The following is a 16,490-nucleotide window of genomic DNA, read 5'->3' as shown; positions in this document are numbered from 1 at the left end:
TATGACTTTTAAGTGACTTCTTTACCTGAGTATCCAATGTCCAAATCCATTTTAGGGACAACTCCATCAGGTCATTGAGTCTACGATCCATTGTTGTGATTCAAGCGTTCATGGTGACAAAATTAGACTTACCGACTCACTAGCACTTTTAAAATGCTTCCAAGGCTGGCAAAGCCAAATTCAATTTATCCAAGTAGAAACTGGGCATCATTTATAATCCAGATTGCCCCTAAAAATCGGTTTATAGTATGAGAGAACCTAAGATCATATAAATATAAACCAAATACCTTGTCCAGTTGTCCTTATGGACAATAATATGATCAACCTATTATGGATCAAGCTCATCTATTTCTATGTATGATGTGCCTACTGTGGGCTTATGCACTATGAGTTGCGGGGGGGTGTAAATGGATAATTGAGTTCACATCCGTATCCATTTAGGGATATTCGAATCTGTCCGATTACTAATAGGATGTGAATATGATATACTCTTTTCCTACCCGATTATTATCCGTCTAATAAAATTATCCAGTTAAATTGCTTATTTTTATTTAAGATATGTGACTATTTTTCTAGATTTTCTACGAAAATAATTACCAAAGTTATTAAATTTATAAATTTCAAATGTAGCCCTCACAAATAAAATGATAAAAATGTCAAAGGTAATGAGAAAATCTGTTTCAATCTATATTGAATATTCATACCCATTTAAAAGAATCGAAAGTAACTATATGACTATCATTCCAATTTGACTTGAGCTATCCGAAAACCGATGGATATTATCCAAATCTGGTCGAATATAATAGGATGCAAATATCGTATTACCACTATCCAATCTCAATCCGATCCTTTTACGCCCCTAACTATAAGTTGTCACATTAGCACAAATCTTGATCCTATGATTGGTAAAGCTCATTTTTTAACCCCAAAACTTGAATTTTGAATTTCATCCACTCGAACTCAGTTGCTGATCATTAGATCCACGTCTGTCCTAATATTACATGATCAGAATACATGAGCTTCATCTCCTTTTATACTGTTCCCCCCTTTTCCATCATGATCTCTACTTGGCAATAGATAGCCCTTTCTGATGACTTCATCCCCCAAGCATATTAATCCTATAAGAATGTAGAACCAGTTATGTAGAAGATCTGGAAACGTGGTAATGCCGTGGTTTTCAACAAGACTCTACCTCCTCCCTTCAGGAATTAGGATTGTATGGTTAACTGGAATACCAAGAGGTTTTCTACGATCTCAGGAGCTGCAGCTGACCAAGATACGAAAGGCATCCACCTCATCAAGCACTACAGTTTAGAAAGACATCTCATCTTTTCAGATGCCACATTCTTATCTGAGACTACAGCAATTGGCTTGGGCTTAATGACAAGAAAGTCCAGGTTTGTGCTGTTAGAGACCATCTACAATAATGTGGCTCCAGCACTTGGTACTGCTGCGTGAAGCTCATTGCTAGCAATGTTTTCTCATTGAAGGACCAATCAAACAAAAAAGAAATTTCCACATACTCTAAATCCAAATCTCAGTCCAAACAAACCCTTGTTCAGGTGAATTCCCCTACGTAAGTTTAAAATCTAGTAAATAAAAATAATTCCAATCCATCAAAAAGGATTTGCAACATTTTCCCAAAACTGAAGCGTATTGGGCACTTTAAAAGTCCCAATCCACTTATAGAAAGATCTTACTCTGGTCCTGTAATATACATTGATCATCTAACGCAAGACAACTGAGAAAATAGTAGCTGGGGCATTGGATATTGTATTTAGCAAAGATGGTTTCACAGCAAGAATCCCAATTACATCCTAACTTCTATCCCTTCCGTCGATAAATGCTCCTTCACAGATTGAATAGGCACCTGCAAACCCACAATAGACATCAACTCATCAACATTTTGCATTGATGCATGCCATTCTCACATGCAACAAAGATTATCTTTGGTCTAATAGGTATATATATATTAAGCAAACAGATCTTGGATTTTTAGGCAAAATGATCAGAGGATAGCTACCAGGTTGATAAATTAGTTATTAGAATAACAATAACAATAAGAGATTTTGTCACCATGTTCTAGACTTCTAATCATGTCGCCATTTTGGTCGCACTTCTGTGACATGTCAAACTACAAATTTATGAGGATGACTGCAATAGAGTAGTTTTCCCTTTTCCATTTTGTTGGCAAAGGCTAGGAAAGTGGGGCTGGGAAGATGATGGACAATAATGTTGAAAGCATGTAGATATTAAATTTTCAGAAATACCTCCTTCCGATGGAAAATGCCTGCAGCAAGTGCAGCGGAAGCATTCGTTTTCATAAAAACTTCTGAGAAGTGTTCAACCACACCAGCACCACTACTTGCTATAACAGGTATAGACACAGCATCTGAAATTAGTTTTACTAGTTCAATATCAAACCCAGCTCCTTGACCTGCACAGCAACAAATATAACTTTTCAGCACCAATACTACAACAAATTCTCTCTATGGATTTCTTAGCAAGATAACTACCGGGAATCATGCTTGTGCTATTTAATTAAGTGGAAGGTTTTCCTGTCCAGTTTCTTCATATCTGATTACAAGATCTGATAGATTCTAGTGCAAGGAATGCGATGCGATACCAAGGAAGAGCCTGACCACACAGCATAGACCAGTGGTCTTGGAAGAATGCCTCACTCCACAAACTCATAATTTTGATGTTAAATACCCTAGGATAAGATGATGGAGCTTAAAAAGATATTGCTTGAAATCATTTACTAAAGAAGTAGCCAAACAAGGAAAGTGAGTTTGAGGGGGGACACTTATACAATGTGAATGAAATGGCTACTTGTATTATGAAGGTCTCTAAAGATGTCCTAGGAGAAAGGAAAGGAATACACCATTCCTATAGAGAGACTTAGTAATGGGATGACTAGGTTTAAGCAGTCATTAAGAATAGAAAAGCTAGTTCTAAAATATGGCAAAGGACAAAGGATGTAAAGGACTTATAAATGTAAATGTTTGCAAAAAAATGAAGCTAAAAGCAAGGGAGAAGAAATATAAAGATTTATATAATAAGCTAGCAAAAAGGAAGGGGCAGAAGTTATTTTTAGAATAGCTACAATAAGAGGGAGAGAGAGTAGAGATCTCCACCATGTTAGATGTATTAAAAGCAAGATGGTTAAGTACTAGTACAGCATGAAGACATCAAGAATAGATGGGAAGTTTATTTATCCAGCTTACTAAATGAACGTAAGTACTAGTACGGCATGAAGACATCAAGAAGAGATGAGAAGTTTATTTATCTAGCTTACTAAACGAACATACTTCAAGTATTAGTGTCTCAGAAAGATTACAATATGATCTATGGCACCAATGCTCATACATAAATACAGAGAATTATGATGTCAAAGTAAAACAAACTGTACAGAGGATGAAAGTAAGCAAGGCACAAGGTTCAAATGAAATCCCAGTAGAAGTATGGAAGAGCAAAAGAACCTATGGGCTATCTTGATTGACTAAGTTGTTTAATAAGATTATGAGCTTAAGGAACATGCTAGATGAACGGAGAAGTATGGTGGTCCCAATTTACAAAATAAAGAGGATATCCAAAACTACAATAGATATAGAAGTATAAAATTGAGAGTATACAATGAAATTAAGGGAGAGGGTAATTAAAACCCATCTGAGAAAAGAAACCATTACTATGGAAACCAATTTGGTTTTATACCAAGAAAATCTACAATGGAAGGTATTTACCTTATTAGGAAACCTATGGAAAGGTATAGAGAGGGTTAGAAGGATCTCCGTATGGTCTTTATTAGCATAGATAAAGCCAATGATGTCTCTAGAGAATTAATCTAGCAAGTAATAGAGAAATGTTTCAAATGAATATGTGGACATAGTTGCATATGTATGATGGTCCAATAAGGTGATGAATTCTCAATTACAATTGGGTTATATCAAGGCATCTTTAAGCCCTTATTTATTTGCCCTTGTCATGAATGAATCAACCAAAGACATTCAAGATGAGGTTTCTTGGTGTATGTTTTTTGCTGATGATATTGTTTAGGTAAATGAGACGAAAGCAGGAACTAATGCCAATTTTGGAATCAAAATACTCTTAGCTAAATAGAACAAAGTCGGAATATTTAGTGTGTAACCTTGGTCACGCTAAAACAGGTCCTGAGAATGAGATTCCACATGGCAGTAGTTTTAGTACCTTGGCTCAATCATAAATAAAGAAGGTGAAATTGAGGATGATGTTTCCTAAAGAACTAAAGAGGTGCATCCAAGGCTCTGTATGATTGACATATTCTTTTAAACTTAGAGGAATTTTATAGGATTATCATACGGCCAGCTACAATATATGGTGCAGAGTGTTGAGCCGTCAACCAGTATTATATAGATAAACTTAGTGCAGCAGGATTGAGGATTCTCAGATGGATAAATGATAAAATAAGGAAGGATAAAGTAATTTGACCATAAAAAAGGAAGGATAAAGTTAAGGAATGATCATATTAGAGTTGGTTTGGGTGTAGCCCCCCCCCCCCCCCGTAAATGATAAGCAACGACAAAGTCGTTTAAGGTAGCACGCCCATGCTCAATGGAGGCCTTTGAATGCCCCCATACAAAGGAAAGATTTGATCCAAGTTGAAGGAACTAAAAGAACTAGGGGCAAGCCTAAAATAACATTAAGAGAAATGGTGAGGAAAGATATGCATGGCTTAGGCCTTGTATCTAATATGACCACGAACAAAGCTGATTGGAGGCAGGGATCCATGCTGTCGACTCTATCTAGTTGGAGTGCTGCTTCTTATTGTTTGTCCCTTACGTCTAAAATATTAAATTAAAAATGAAAATTCTAAACACAAAAAAAATGTCTAACTGGACAGCTGATTGTTAAAACCAAACAAATTATGGGAAGAAAAAGAAGGCCCTTTAATGTAATCTCCAAACAAATTGTGGAAAATTAGGATTTTGCACTCAGATGCACAAATAACTGAACTTTAATTTAATAAAGGACTTGAATTCATTCACCATCACAATCGATGCAATTTAGAAGAATCTCCCCAGCCCCTAGGTCTTCCACAGCTTTTGCAAGCTCATATGCTCCAATTGGCCGTCCTTCTCGCCCACCATTTACCTGTTTAGAGAAAAAGATCAAGAAATCAGGTCCAAAAACATTAGATTTTGCAACCCCAAAAAGAGGGAGTCTATCTTCATGAATTATCAACAAAGGCTTATTGTTGTAAATACTACTCATGTTAGCTAGAAAAATCTTGTTTCACCATTCCATCCTACCAAAAGCCACTTCTTACACTAAAATCATGTCCTTGTGTCTTCTAGCATACTAATTACTTCTGTCTTCCTCTTGTCCTTTTAGACCTTTCAACTTTCTTGTTCTTTACAGATGGCTAAACCATATCAGTCAAAATTTGCCAATCTTGTTACTACTGGACAGAGCTTTCCCTAAATTCTGAATGGACCTTCGATATGTCAACAGAATTGACACAGCTGTTTCTATTGCCGTAACATGCAACTCGGTTGATGCTTCTTTCACCACTAGCCACCATCTCAGACCTCACATCCAAAAAGCAGAGATAAACCAAGACAACTGGAATTGCCATGATGAAATCCTTTAATAGTCCTGCTCCCAAGGAAAATCAAGAGGGATATCATGGTATCTAGAGCATTTCATGTCAGAAGAATTGAATCTCTAAACTCCCAACAGAGAAGCTATACACCGACTTTTTAAAGTCACATTAATGACAAAACAGGGATCTAGGGAATGTTTTGAAAAGCATGAGATTCTCTAAGGGCTTGTTGCAGTTTACTTCTCTGAAAACAAATGAAGTGTCTCTATGATATCCAAACAAGTGACGGTAATGAGAGAGAAATAATCTCATAGAAAGACATATGGTGTCAGATACTCTAGTTAACTGTTGATATGTATTGTTGCCACACATATTAGGTCAAGTTTTTGGAATAAAAAGTTGTATGTTAGAACATGGTATGGAGTTGAATATTTGATCCCTAGAAGGTGCAACAGGGTTCCCTGACACGTTTTCCCCTCGGTAACAAGTAATGGTGTTTCAGCATTAATGCATGTCAATGGCAGGGCTGTTGTACTTCATGTGTGTGGGGCATATTGCTTATGTAACAGCTCGAGCTTTTGGAATAAGCAGCTGCAAAAGTATTAGGTGTTCTGCGACTTTTATTATCTTGTCATTAGGTTATCCGACAATAGATTCTGATCTTGTATTCCATGTAATCTAAATCACAGGTAAAGTTAGCCCAACTGTTATAATAGTTGGAAGATAAGTAATTGAATATAGCTGTAGAAGATAGAAGCATCTAGAGTCCTATTTTTGAAGTCACGTTTGAAAGTTCTAGAATGTACAGAACAGCTTCATAAACTGGTGAGTGAATTATTTTATTAATCTTTGTAATAAATAATAAAATCAAATCAAATTAATTCAATTATTATGATTGATGGTTTACTACTAACCACTTAGAGGGTTTGTGATGCAGAGTCTGCAAGCAACCAAATCGGCATTACATCTAGTTTCCTTTGGGTTTGATTCAGTAGAGTTGGCTTTGGAATCTAGTTTAATTAGGTTTCAAGTTTGGTTGGTCTTTGATATAGTTTGTGCCTCAGTTTCCTTGTTTTAGAAAGAAAAAAAATTCTAGGGTCATACTGTAATGTATAAATACATACCGCACATGTCAATAAAAGCTCATTGATGCATGCACTGTTCCTCCATTATTTGCTCATGATGCGTTCGCATCAATTGCATCAAAATGTGCTGCATTCGATGATTTGCTGGGGAGTTTTAGACAGGATCTGAATTCCAAGAGTTCTAATCAAAGGAGATCCGAAGAAATCATGAAGGGTGCATCTAATTTTGATGATTTTGTAACTGGTCCTCGTGGGACGAGCCCCCCCTAAAAATAGAGCAGCCTTAGAGACTAATCACGCTTGGCAGTCTACTGTTCCTCCAACTAAATCAGCTGGCAGCAGGATGGAATGGATGACCCTTTGTACTCTCAGAATTAATTTCCACATCAACCTATTGATGCATCCTGGGTTGGACACCCCCCCCCCCCCCAAAAAAAAAAAAAAAAAAAAATTGGGCCAAACCTAGACCCAAAAAGTGCACCTAACTCTGGCCAAATACCCCAGGGTTATTTTGGTCATTTTCCAAGCCCTTCTTTTGGGGCCCAATATGGGTCTTATTTTGCGTTCAGAGATATGATTTTATTCTTTTTTTTTTTTTATTTCTAATGAGTCAGTTAAGAGTTATAGTCCATTAAAGTTCGTGTTGAGTTGTTAGGATAGGGTTCCTTAATTTTCAGAAACCTTATCTTAAAGTAGTTCTACTTTAATTAAGTATTTGTTGAGTCACAAATAAGTGTCTGTAAAAGTTTCCAATCTAAGGGCTGGAATCTCATAGTAATTTGATTCATTTTTAAAGTGTTGATAAGAGTCTAGTTTGAGTTGTAATTGGATCTCATCTGTAAAGAGATCCCAATTTGAGTCAGAGTTTTTAATTTTAGGGTATAAATAGCCTTTTTCTGCATTACAATTTACAGACTTGATTGATTGAATTACTGAGTTTTAAGAACAGACTGGTATAGTCGTGGGATCCCAGGGAGGCTGGCCTGCGGTTGGGTTAGAAGCTCTTTTCTTCTTCAATTCTGAGATTTCAGTGTCTTCTTCAAGCATTCTCCTGCAACTCCAGCCAGGCATCCATTCACAAGTTTGAACCATCCCCAACATCCCCAGCCTTTCCCCTCCACCTAGAGACCTGTCCCTTGCAACCGTAGGCCATTCCTACCTATCCCTGTTTCTGCACAAGCAGCAGCACCTCTCCTTGAATTAAACCCACCACCCCAGCCCCTCTTGAGCCCTTATCCCCTTTCCTAGAATTGCAACCAACCCTAGAACATAACCCCTAAGCAAATAACTTGTCCAACCTAATTTTACCCCAATCTGAATTTATCAGCAAGTCTTCTTCAACCTTGGACTTCTGCAGAATTTTTAGAAGCTTCATAAAACCCTAAACTGACCTTCCAAACCACATTAACCTTTCCAAAACCCTGAGTCCTAAATCTGCAACATAAAACCAGCAAAGTCAGAGCCTGAAAGCCCACTGGCTGAAACTTCTGAAGCCCTGACCCAATCCCAATTGCATTAGGATTCCAATTTCGAACCTAAACCTCAAACATCATTTGTTTCAGATCTGTAACTCAATCACAGCAGGTTTGAACAGCAATCCTAGGCCCCTCCTGAATCCTAACTTAAACCCATTCCCAAAATCCTAACACTAACTGAGTCCCAGTTGGCCTAAGGACACAAATTTCCAAATCTGAGTTTGAATTCCTAATAAATTTCAGACCTGAAATCACAATCCCAGAGCTTATTGGCCTCTAAATCCTGGCCGAAACCTCAAGAAACCCTAGTTTACCCTTAGAAACCCTAATTGAGTGTTGGACCTACTTCAGAAGATCCTGAAAATCTAACCCTAAATTTTGGGGTTACATCACCTATCCTCACTCAAACATGGTTAAATGATCCTTGGAGCAAATAGGTAAGCCCGGTAATTCTGGAAAGGCAAAATTTGGAGGTTCCAACTCATAGTGGGATAATATTAGATGATACTGATCCTCTTGATCAGCACCCATGTTTTCAGCTGAGATGAATAACAAAAGGGAGAAAAAAAATCCCCAGCATGGATGCTTCTGCTCGCGAGATTGGCGCACCCATGATGTTTTCAATATTTGGCCTTTTATTCCTGATTATGGTGGTCCACATTCAAATGATGGTTCAAATTCAGGTACGAATTCATGACAACCCAGGACGAACGATGCAGCGTCGGTTTTTGAGTCAATCTAGTCACGTCAAGCGACCAAATCGGAGTACATCTAGTTTTATTCTTTAAATATAATTCTTCAGTTGGGTTTGATAAAGTAGAGTTGGCTTTGGATTCTTTTCAAGTTTAGTTGGTCTTTGATTTAGTTTGTGCATCAGTTTCCTCGTTCTTTTGGAATTTCTTTTCTAAGGTTCATACTATAATTTGTAAATACATACAAGGCATATCAATAAAGCAGATTACACAGTTGAAATTATTATCATTGATGTAACCAGGGTCAGCAAGTATAGGGCACCCCATATTTTGGGCCCAAAAGAAACCCCAGACTGTGTGCCACCTAGAGCTGGCCAAAAACCCTAAAGGGGTATTTTGGTCACTTTACCAACCCCTTGGGGTCAAAGAGGTAGTCGGTTTCCCCATACTGTTAGGAGTTAGAATTTAATTCTATTTTCTTAATTAAGTTAGTTGTGAGAGTCATGATGTAATTAGGATTCCTAGTTGGGATCCAATTTCAAGTGGGATTCCTCATTCAAGTTGATCTCTTATTCGCAAGTTTTATTTGTTTAGGAACTCTTACTTAAGAGTCCTTTCTAGTTTAAAAGTTAAGTCTAGATGTACTATGGAATTCCAACCCCAATGGGATTCCCTAAGTTGAGTCCAAGTAGATTTTCCAAGTTGAGTTCAAGTGGGTTTTTGTTAGGGCCTTGGGATAAGAAAGAGAGTGAGGGGGCAGTTACCATAACTAACAAGTGGAGGGGGTTATAAATGGAGGAAAATATGCAAGGAAGGACATCAGACGCTTTATGTAAGGTTTTGGGCAGCCTTTGGCTGAGGGTACTATGAGGTGTAGGGGGTGACTGGCACCATTGTAACCAGTGTTATTTGTCTTTGTATTTGTTCTTACTATTTCAGTAATTAAATCTTAGTAATTTTCGTAGTCAATACGCGAGATCTTATCAAATTAGTATCAAAGCGTGTATCGATCCAAGGGAAGATGATGGAGACCAAATTGTCTATGTTTTCTAGTAAAGAGAATGTGAATGCATGGTTTATGGAGATTATAATTTTATGTTGGCAGCATGAGGTTGAGTATGATTATTGGTTGGGTGTGGCTCTCCAACACCTAGAAGGAGATGCACTCAAGTTGGTCTATCAAAGGAAATGGCTAGGGTTCAATTGGGCAAGCTTCAAGGAGCCCCTCTACTTGAATTTGGCGTCCACAGTGGAGCCTATAGCATGCTTGGTACCGATTAGAGAAGCTTTCATGGCAAAGAAGAGAGGTTGGGCAGAGTGAAAGGGTTCCGAGAGCAAGTTGACTTAGAGGGTGAAGCACAATACTAAAGCGATGAGAAAGATAGAAGATCTGCCATTCAGACTCCGTACAAAGCAACGAGACTCATGAGAATGAGAAAAGCATGTTTTCAGTGGGGAGTTCAAAAGAGAATGTCGACTGCCATTGTGGTGATCGATTCAGGTTCGATGCCCCTAGCAGAAGCCCAATCGGTCAAGTGCCTTAGGCCAACAACAAAGGACTTCGGGAAGGATGCAAAAAGGTGAAGAGTGAAGCAAAAGAAGATGAGGACGATGGGGTTGGAGAGATAACGGGACAATGTCAAACTAGAGACTACTTTGGCTGGAGGGTGCAACCACTAGAGAAGCCTCCATGGCTAAGGATGGTAGCAACAACGGAAAACCATGTTTGGTTGTGATGCCAAGAAGGAAGAAAACATGTTGCGACTTGGTGGCGGTTATGAAAAGGGTTCCTAATTCATAAAGGCCACGTTCAAGTGATGGGTTGGGAGTTACAAAGTCGGCGGCAGTATTTAGGGACAATGTTAGGTTTCTCATTGCAAGGGAAGTGAGGAAGAAGACACGGTTGGATCAGTGGGAAGCTGAACCCTTGATTTGGGTCTGGTTGATTGAATTGGCTCGAAATATTAAAATAAGGTAATTGAGCCATAAGAAGCCCAAGCCACTCAAAAGACCAAAGACCCAATTACTCAGGCCATGGGCTGAATATTAGTGTCACTAGTGTTGGGTCCATTGAAAGATATATTGTTAGGCTAAGCTTAGTAAAGGGGCTAAAAAACACACAGCCAGCCCAAAAAGCTTATGAGCCATTGATAAGGGTTATGCCCAAGGGCAACTCGGGAACAATATTGTTTCCTCATCCCTTACCTCCGGCTTCTCCACCAGATCTGTGCACCAAGGAGACCCACATAGGCAGGCGGAAACCAGGAGTCGAAGACTGGCAACCAATCGTCGTAGAGCCCCCGAAAGCCGATGGCAGTGGCAGTAATTGTTTCTTTTTCTTCCACCTTCAACCTCACACCAACGGAGGTGTGACCTAAAGTAGCCGCAAAGGAAGGGGAAAAATCTACTAAAAGAAGTTGGCGACCGGCGCTATTCCACTTAGTCTTTGTAGATTCCAGCAATGGGGAGGATGATGGCTCATGTGTGCAGGTTTGCAATTGAGATTAGGAGTTGTAAAACTCCTCTTCACAAAACAAGGATTCTTGGATAAGGGGTTGGTCTTAAGGCGATAGGATGTCGAGCACAAAATCAGATTCACTTTGAAGATTACCTATTTTCATCTCTCAATCAGGTAATCTCAGAGGTCATAAAAACCAAGTACCAAAGTGGGAACCCATATGGTTGTTGGATTCTCATTCTTTTACTTAAGCCAAATTGGCTTGACTTCACAGGAGCAGAAGAGGACCTTGCACATGATTTCAAGTTGTTGCTATCCCTAGCAGAGATGATTCGTGAGAGTATGGACTTAACTGTTGGTGATTGAGGTGCCCAGCTTTCACTCATAGAATCGGCCTGTGAAGTTTTTGCAGATAAAATCTTTTCCATGGTCAAGTTTAGAATAAGGGGCGAGGGAGGAGGTCTAGTATCCTCTCACAAAGAGTCATTTCAACACCTCAAGAAAACTGGAATTCAAGGCTATAACGAGGGGTTTCACAATGTGGGCGAAGATATTGACCATCCATATTATGCTGATTTGGAGATGTACAAGGATGGTAGTTCTTGAAGACTCTGAACTAGCATGGTTATGTGGCAAACATGTGAAGACTAAGCTTTTGCTTTTCCTTCACCTTGAAGACAAGGTGAATTCCAGGTCGGTAATGTTAGGGCCCTAGGATAAGAAAGAGAATTGGGAGGGGGGGAGTTACCATAACTAACCGGGGGGGTTATTAATAGAGGGAAATATGTGAGGACGCATATCAAACATTTTAAGGTTTTGGGCAGCCTTTGGCTGAGGGCACTATGAGGTGTAGGGGTGACTGGCACCATTGTAACCAGCGTTATTTGTCTTTGTGTTTGTTCTTGTTATTTTGGTAATTAAATCTTAGTAATTTTCACATTCGACACACAAGTTCCTATCAGTTTTCTTTATTGAGTCCTAGTTATGTTCCTTCAATGTGATAAGGCTATGCCTTGTAACTGTTCAAACTGGATTAATAAAATTTGCAAGCTGATTTGAAGAAGAATTGGAGTTGTGGTTTCCAAGAAGGGTCCCCACACCCCTCTCTCCCCCTATAGGATTGCTGGAGTTGTGGGTTCCAAGAAGGGTCCCCACGCCTCTCTCTCCCCCTATAGGATTGCATCCCTCCCTCCCTCAACCTCATTCCTACTTTTGGTTTCATTATTAAACCTGCATTTCATTAGGTTAGAATTTTTCTGCAATTCATCTTCTTCCTCTAGAAACCGCAAGCCCTAGTTTCACTTAAACACTTATATCTCCCTAACCTCTCAACCAAACCCTAAACCCTTTTATGATCACCTTCTCCGACACCTTCTCTACCTCCACTCTAAACCCTAACCCTATTCAACACCTTAAGCATTTAAGCATTCACTTGCTCTAGGGTAAGGGATGGGTTGTCACTGGTACTCATGTTGGGCAGTGGAGAGTCCTAAACCAACTAGGAGACCTATTTTCTAAACCTAGCCTCTTAGGATCAATTCTGAAAAGAAAAAAGAAAAAAAAAAAAAAAAAAAGGAATTGAATTCATTAGTTTTTTGCTTGGCCAAAACCTAAACCTAATCCTAAACCCCTCCCTTCAATACCCAAGGTGAGGAAGTCACACCCAACCCTTGCCGCAGGGTTTTCAGACTATTTTGGGTGTGATTTAGCTACTGTTCATTGAGATTCAGACCTGGGCAGCAAGGTGCTAAGCTCTAATTGACTTATTGACCTACTGTGAGCATAGGAAAACTTTAGTTGCAGTCTGTTAATTCACAGCAAGGTATTGAGACCTAGATTGCTTGCTGCTTTCTTAGAAAAGACCCTATCACTGGCCCCATAAACCAGGGTTACATCAATTGTCTCTTGGTGTATCAGAACCTCAAAGAGTTCTACCTTTTCAGGTCAATAAGAACTCGCAACACAACAGCCTAGAAGAGTTGCAATGAATGCCCTCGAGCACTTGTCTTCCTCCCCATCTCATCAACATCTGCACCGTTCCCCCATTAGTTTCTCCTGATAACCCCACAGCATCTTTTTGAGTTACATGGAGGTCTCCATTGCAGAAGATTAAATCTTTTGTGATGATGCTAAAAATTGTCCTCTCTAACTTTTTTTTTTAATGAATAAATAATTCATTACCAAAGAGAATAAAAGCAAATACAAGAGCACAATGGACAAAGCCCAGGCAAAGCGAGACAGAGGCCTCAACTAACAAGCAACCTAAGAGGCATTGAGCCTAGCAACTACCTAAGAGCAACAATTAAAGCAAACTAGTTACACAAGCACAAGTGGCCCAAAGCCAAACTAAGAAGCATCAAGCCTAGCAACTATCTAAGAGCAACAATAAAAGCAAACTAGTTGCACGGCACAAGTGGCCCATAGCCATACAACCAAACTAGAAAATACAACCATGGAAGTGGACCAAAGGGGCCCCAGCTAAACCGACGTAGTCTCCCGTTCGATTCAAGCCATGAGAACCCTTCCTCTCTTAACTTATTTCTTACAACATTAACAAAATTGTAGTTATATAATAGAGAAAATTACACTGGCACCCCAAAATGGAGGCCTTAAAGCACTGACATCCCACTTAACGTTTAAAATGCACAAAGACCCCAAAATTAGATTTTTATTTGATATATTTGTCAAATTTATCACTGAAAACAGTTAAACACTGTTTATTTTCAAAAATATCCCTACAATAAACAGTGTTGACAAATTGGACAAATATATGCAATGAAAATCCAACTTTGGGGTCTCTATGCTTTTTAAACATAAAGTGGGGTGTCAATGCTTTAAGGCCTCCATTTTGGGGTGCCAATGCAATTTGCTCTATATAATATACACTAGCAAAAACTTAAGAATAACAAAAAATAGAGTTAAGGGAACTATCTAACGGTAACATACTATCACAATTCTCTTTTCGTTTGCTTTTCTTCACCCTAAATTTTTTATTCCATATATTTCCAGCATTGGCTTACAAATAAATATAAGACCTGAAGGTACTCAAAAGAAATATAACCTGAGTTTTGTTAAGGCAGTGCTGATGTCATCATGTGTGTAGTCAACATCATCAAACCATGTAGCTGAAGCCAAAGCTGTATGGCTAGGAACTCCAACAACCTATGGAGCTCATTCTCCTTTCCCACCCACAATTTCAATCTAAAGCAAGACCTTTTCTATTGTTAAATTCATAAGAATGACAAACTAGAATAGGAAGTTTAGTATTCCTCACATGCTATGGAATCAAAGCACTGAACAGACTTCCTCTGCCAATCATAACTGGCGTGCGTATTGCTATCATACACGCTCTCTCCCCCCTCTATGAACACATGAACTTACCTGCATACCAACAGTTAGGCACTCTCTCCCATGCACCCACTGGCATCGGTGATTGCGATAGATGCAACTGGAGACTAGAACTTCCCCAGTTCTTTTCAAGCTCAATGTGGTTTTCAAATTTTTCTTTCCACCTAGTTGCCACGTATCAAATCGCAAGGCAAACAGTAGCACCAGTAATGTCATCTTCTTGGAGACATACAGCCTACATCATCTATTTTAACACTAATAGTACTTTACAAACTTTCAACTGCTTTTGAAAAAAAAATCGTACTTATTTCAAGAGCAGCTGCATCTTGGGAGTTCTAGTACATAGTTTAAATGATTATCAAAAAATTTAGGTTATCATTATTCCAAAACACCAGAAACCCTAGCATAAGATTTAAAGAGAAAAAAAAAAAAAAAAAAAACTCACCGTGCACTGATACCAGGCATATTCTTCTCCATTTGGACCTGAAACCAAAGGTAACAATAAAGATTTCAGCCGAGACCATTCAGTTGAAGGTGGGAAAAGGAAGTTAAAAGGAAAAGAAAGAATGATTTTAGTGAGATATGAAGAGCTAGTAGAACTAGCCAGCCACAGAACCAACAGTGGATGAGGTATGGACAATGCTCCCCAGCAACAGCCAAATTAAATCCAGGAAGTAAGGCCACAAACTCACCTGGAGTTGTTACTTTTACAGCCTTGCACTCCACTTCATTTGGGTCCTTAACATACACTCTACGGGGATCTATACTTACAACCACTGCCTAAGATGACAGCATTAAATCAGTTCACTGTACAGATAATGCATCAGCATAAAGAGTCAGATATTCTTTTTGAAAAAAGAAATGCACACATCATGAGGACCTTTCAGAAATTGAGTAAATTCTTTCAGCACACAACATATGAGAGGAAAGTGTCAACCTCAATAATTGACAATTTTGAAGAATAAAAAGACAATCCTACTTTCAATAAGCATGACAGGTGGTGAGGCACTTAGAGGGTTTTATAAGCTTGATGGGCTTTAGGAGGGTTTCTTTATAACCCCTACTTTCTCCGTCTCTAGTTGTTGTTTCACCTCTAGAATATCTCCCTCTGCCTCTAGTTATCAGCCTCATTTTCATTTGATCTCTCTACCTCAAACTGTTGAAACTTCCCCAGTATTTTAACAGCCCCTTATTAACACCACCATCTGAACTTTGAGTTTATACATAATCAATAAAATGCATCTCTCGTTGTACTTTAATCTCCACTTTAAACATGATAATTTGACATGTTATTTATATTGCTTTATACTTGTGTGTTCCGCAAAAAACCTAAGCATTTCAATGCACATTTTTTGCACATCTTGCATCTCTCAATATGATATGATACAATATGACTTGTTTCTAGTAATTAACTGTTCAATACAAGTAGTAAAATTGCGCATGCAGACACGTGTTAATCTAGGATCAAGTCAATGTTAAACCGTTTGATTCGATTTGTTGGTTCTAGGGTCAAAGGGGGAAAGAAAAGGTTTGCAACAAATGTTATGATTGATTGATCGTACGAGAAATTTTCTGGGTTTTCCCCGATAATAAATTAAAATGTGTACATATAAGTTAATTAACAAAAGGAATGAAGGACTGTGAGTTGGATGCCTTTTCAACTTCTATTTGAAAAATGCATCCACATTTTCAAAGAAAAATTGAATGCAAAGGAGTGTGACTTGATTGCAGTTTTAGATGCCCTTTCAAATTCTATTTAATAGCAGATTTAATAATCATATCCAATATTAATTATCAAATGCTATATGTTATATTAAGTAATAGACATATTAACGATATCCAATTAATCAG

General features: G+C 38.5%; 1 protein-coding gene across 1 annotated transcript in view; it reads right to left on the bottom strand.

The window, feature by feature from the left end:
• Positions 1 to 866: 866 nt before the first annotated feature.
• AT-HF (HIS HF) overlaps positions 867 to 16,490 on the bottom strand; it is a 41,424-nt gene continuing 25,800 nt past the window's right edge. Inside the window, exons 15-19 of the mRNA XM_089136219.1 lie at positions 15,332 to 15,419; positions 15,085 to 15,122; positions 5,025 to 5,130; positions 2,271 to 2,437; positions 867 to 1,870 (exon numbers count right to left, since the gene is read on the bottom strand). Of these exons, the coding sequence (XP_088992345.1) occupies positions 1,811 to 1,870; positions 2,271 to 2,437; positions 5,025 to 5,130; positions 15,085 to 15,122; positions 15,332 to 15,419 (459 nt within the window). The 3' untranslated portion in view covers positions 867 to 1,810. The remainder of the gene's footprint in view (positions 1,871 to 2,270; positions 2,438 to 5,024; positions 5,131 to 15,084; positions 15,123 to 15,331; positions 15,420 to 16,490) is intronic.

This window comes from Hakea prostrata, chromosome 1 (genome assembly GCF_041222555.1).
Source record: "Hakea prostrata isolate BN-2017 chromosome 1, UWA_Hpros_2, whole genome shotgun sequence".
NCBI lineage: Eukaryota > Viridiplantae > Streptophyta > Magnoliopsida > Proteales > Proteaceae > Hakea > Hakea prostrata.
This window is presented reverse-complemented; position numbering and strand designations above follow the sequence as displayed.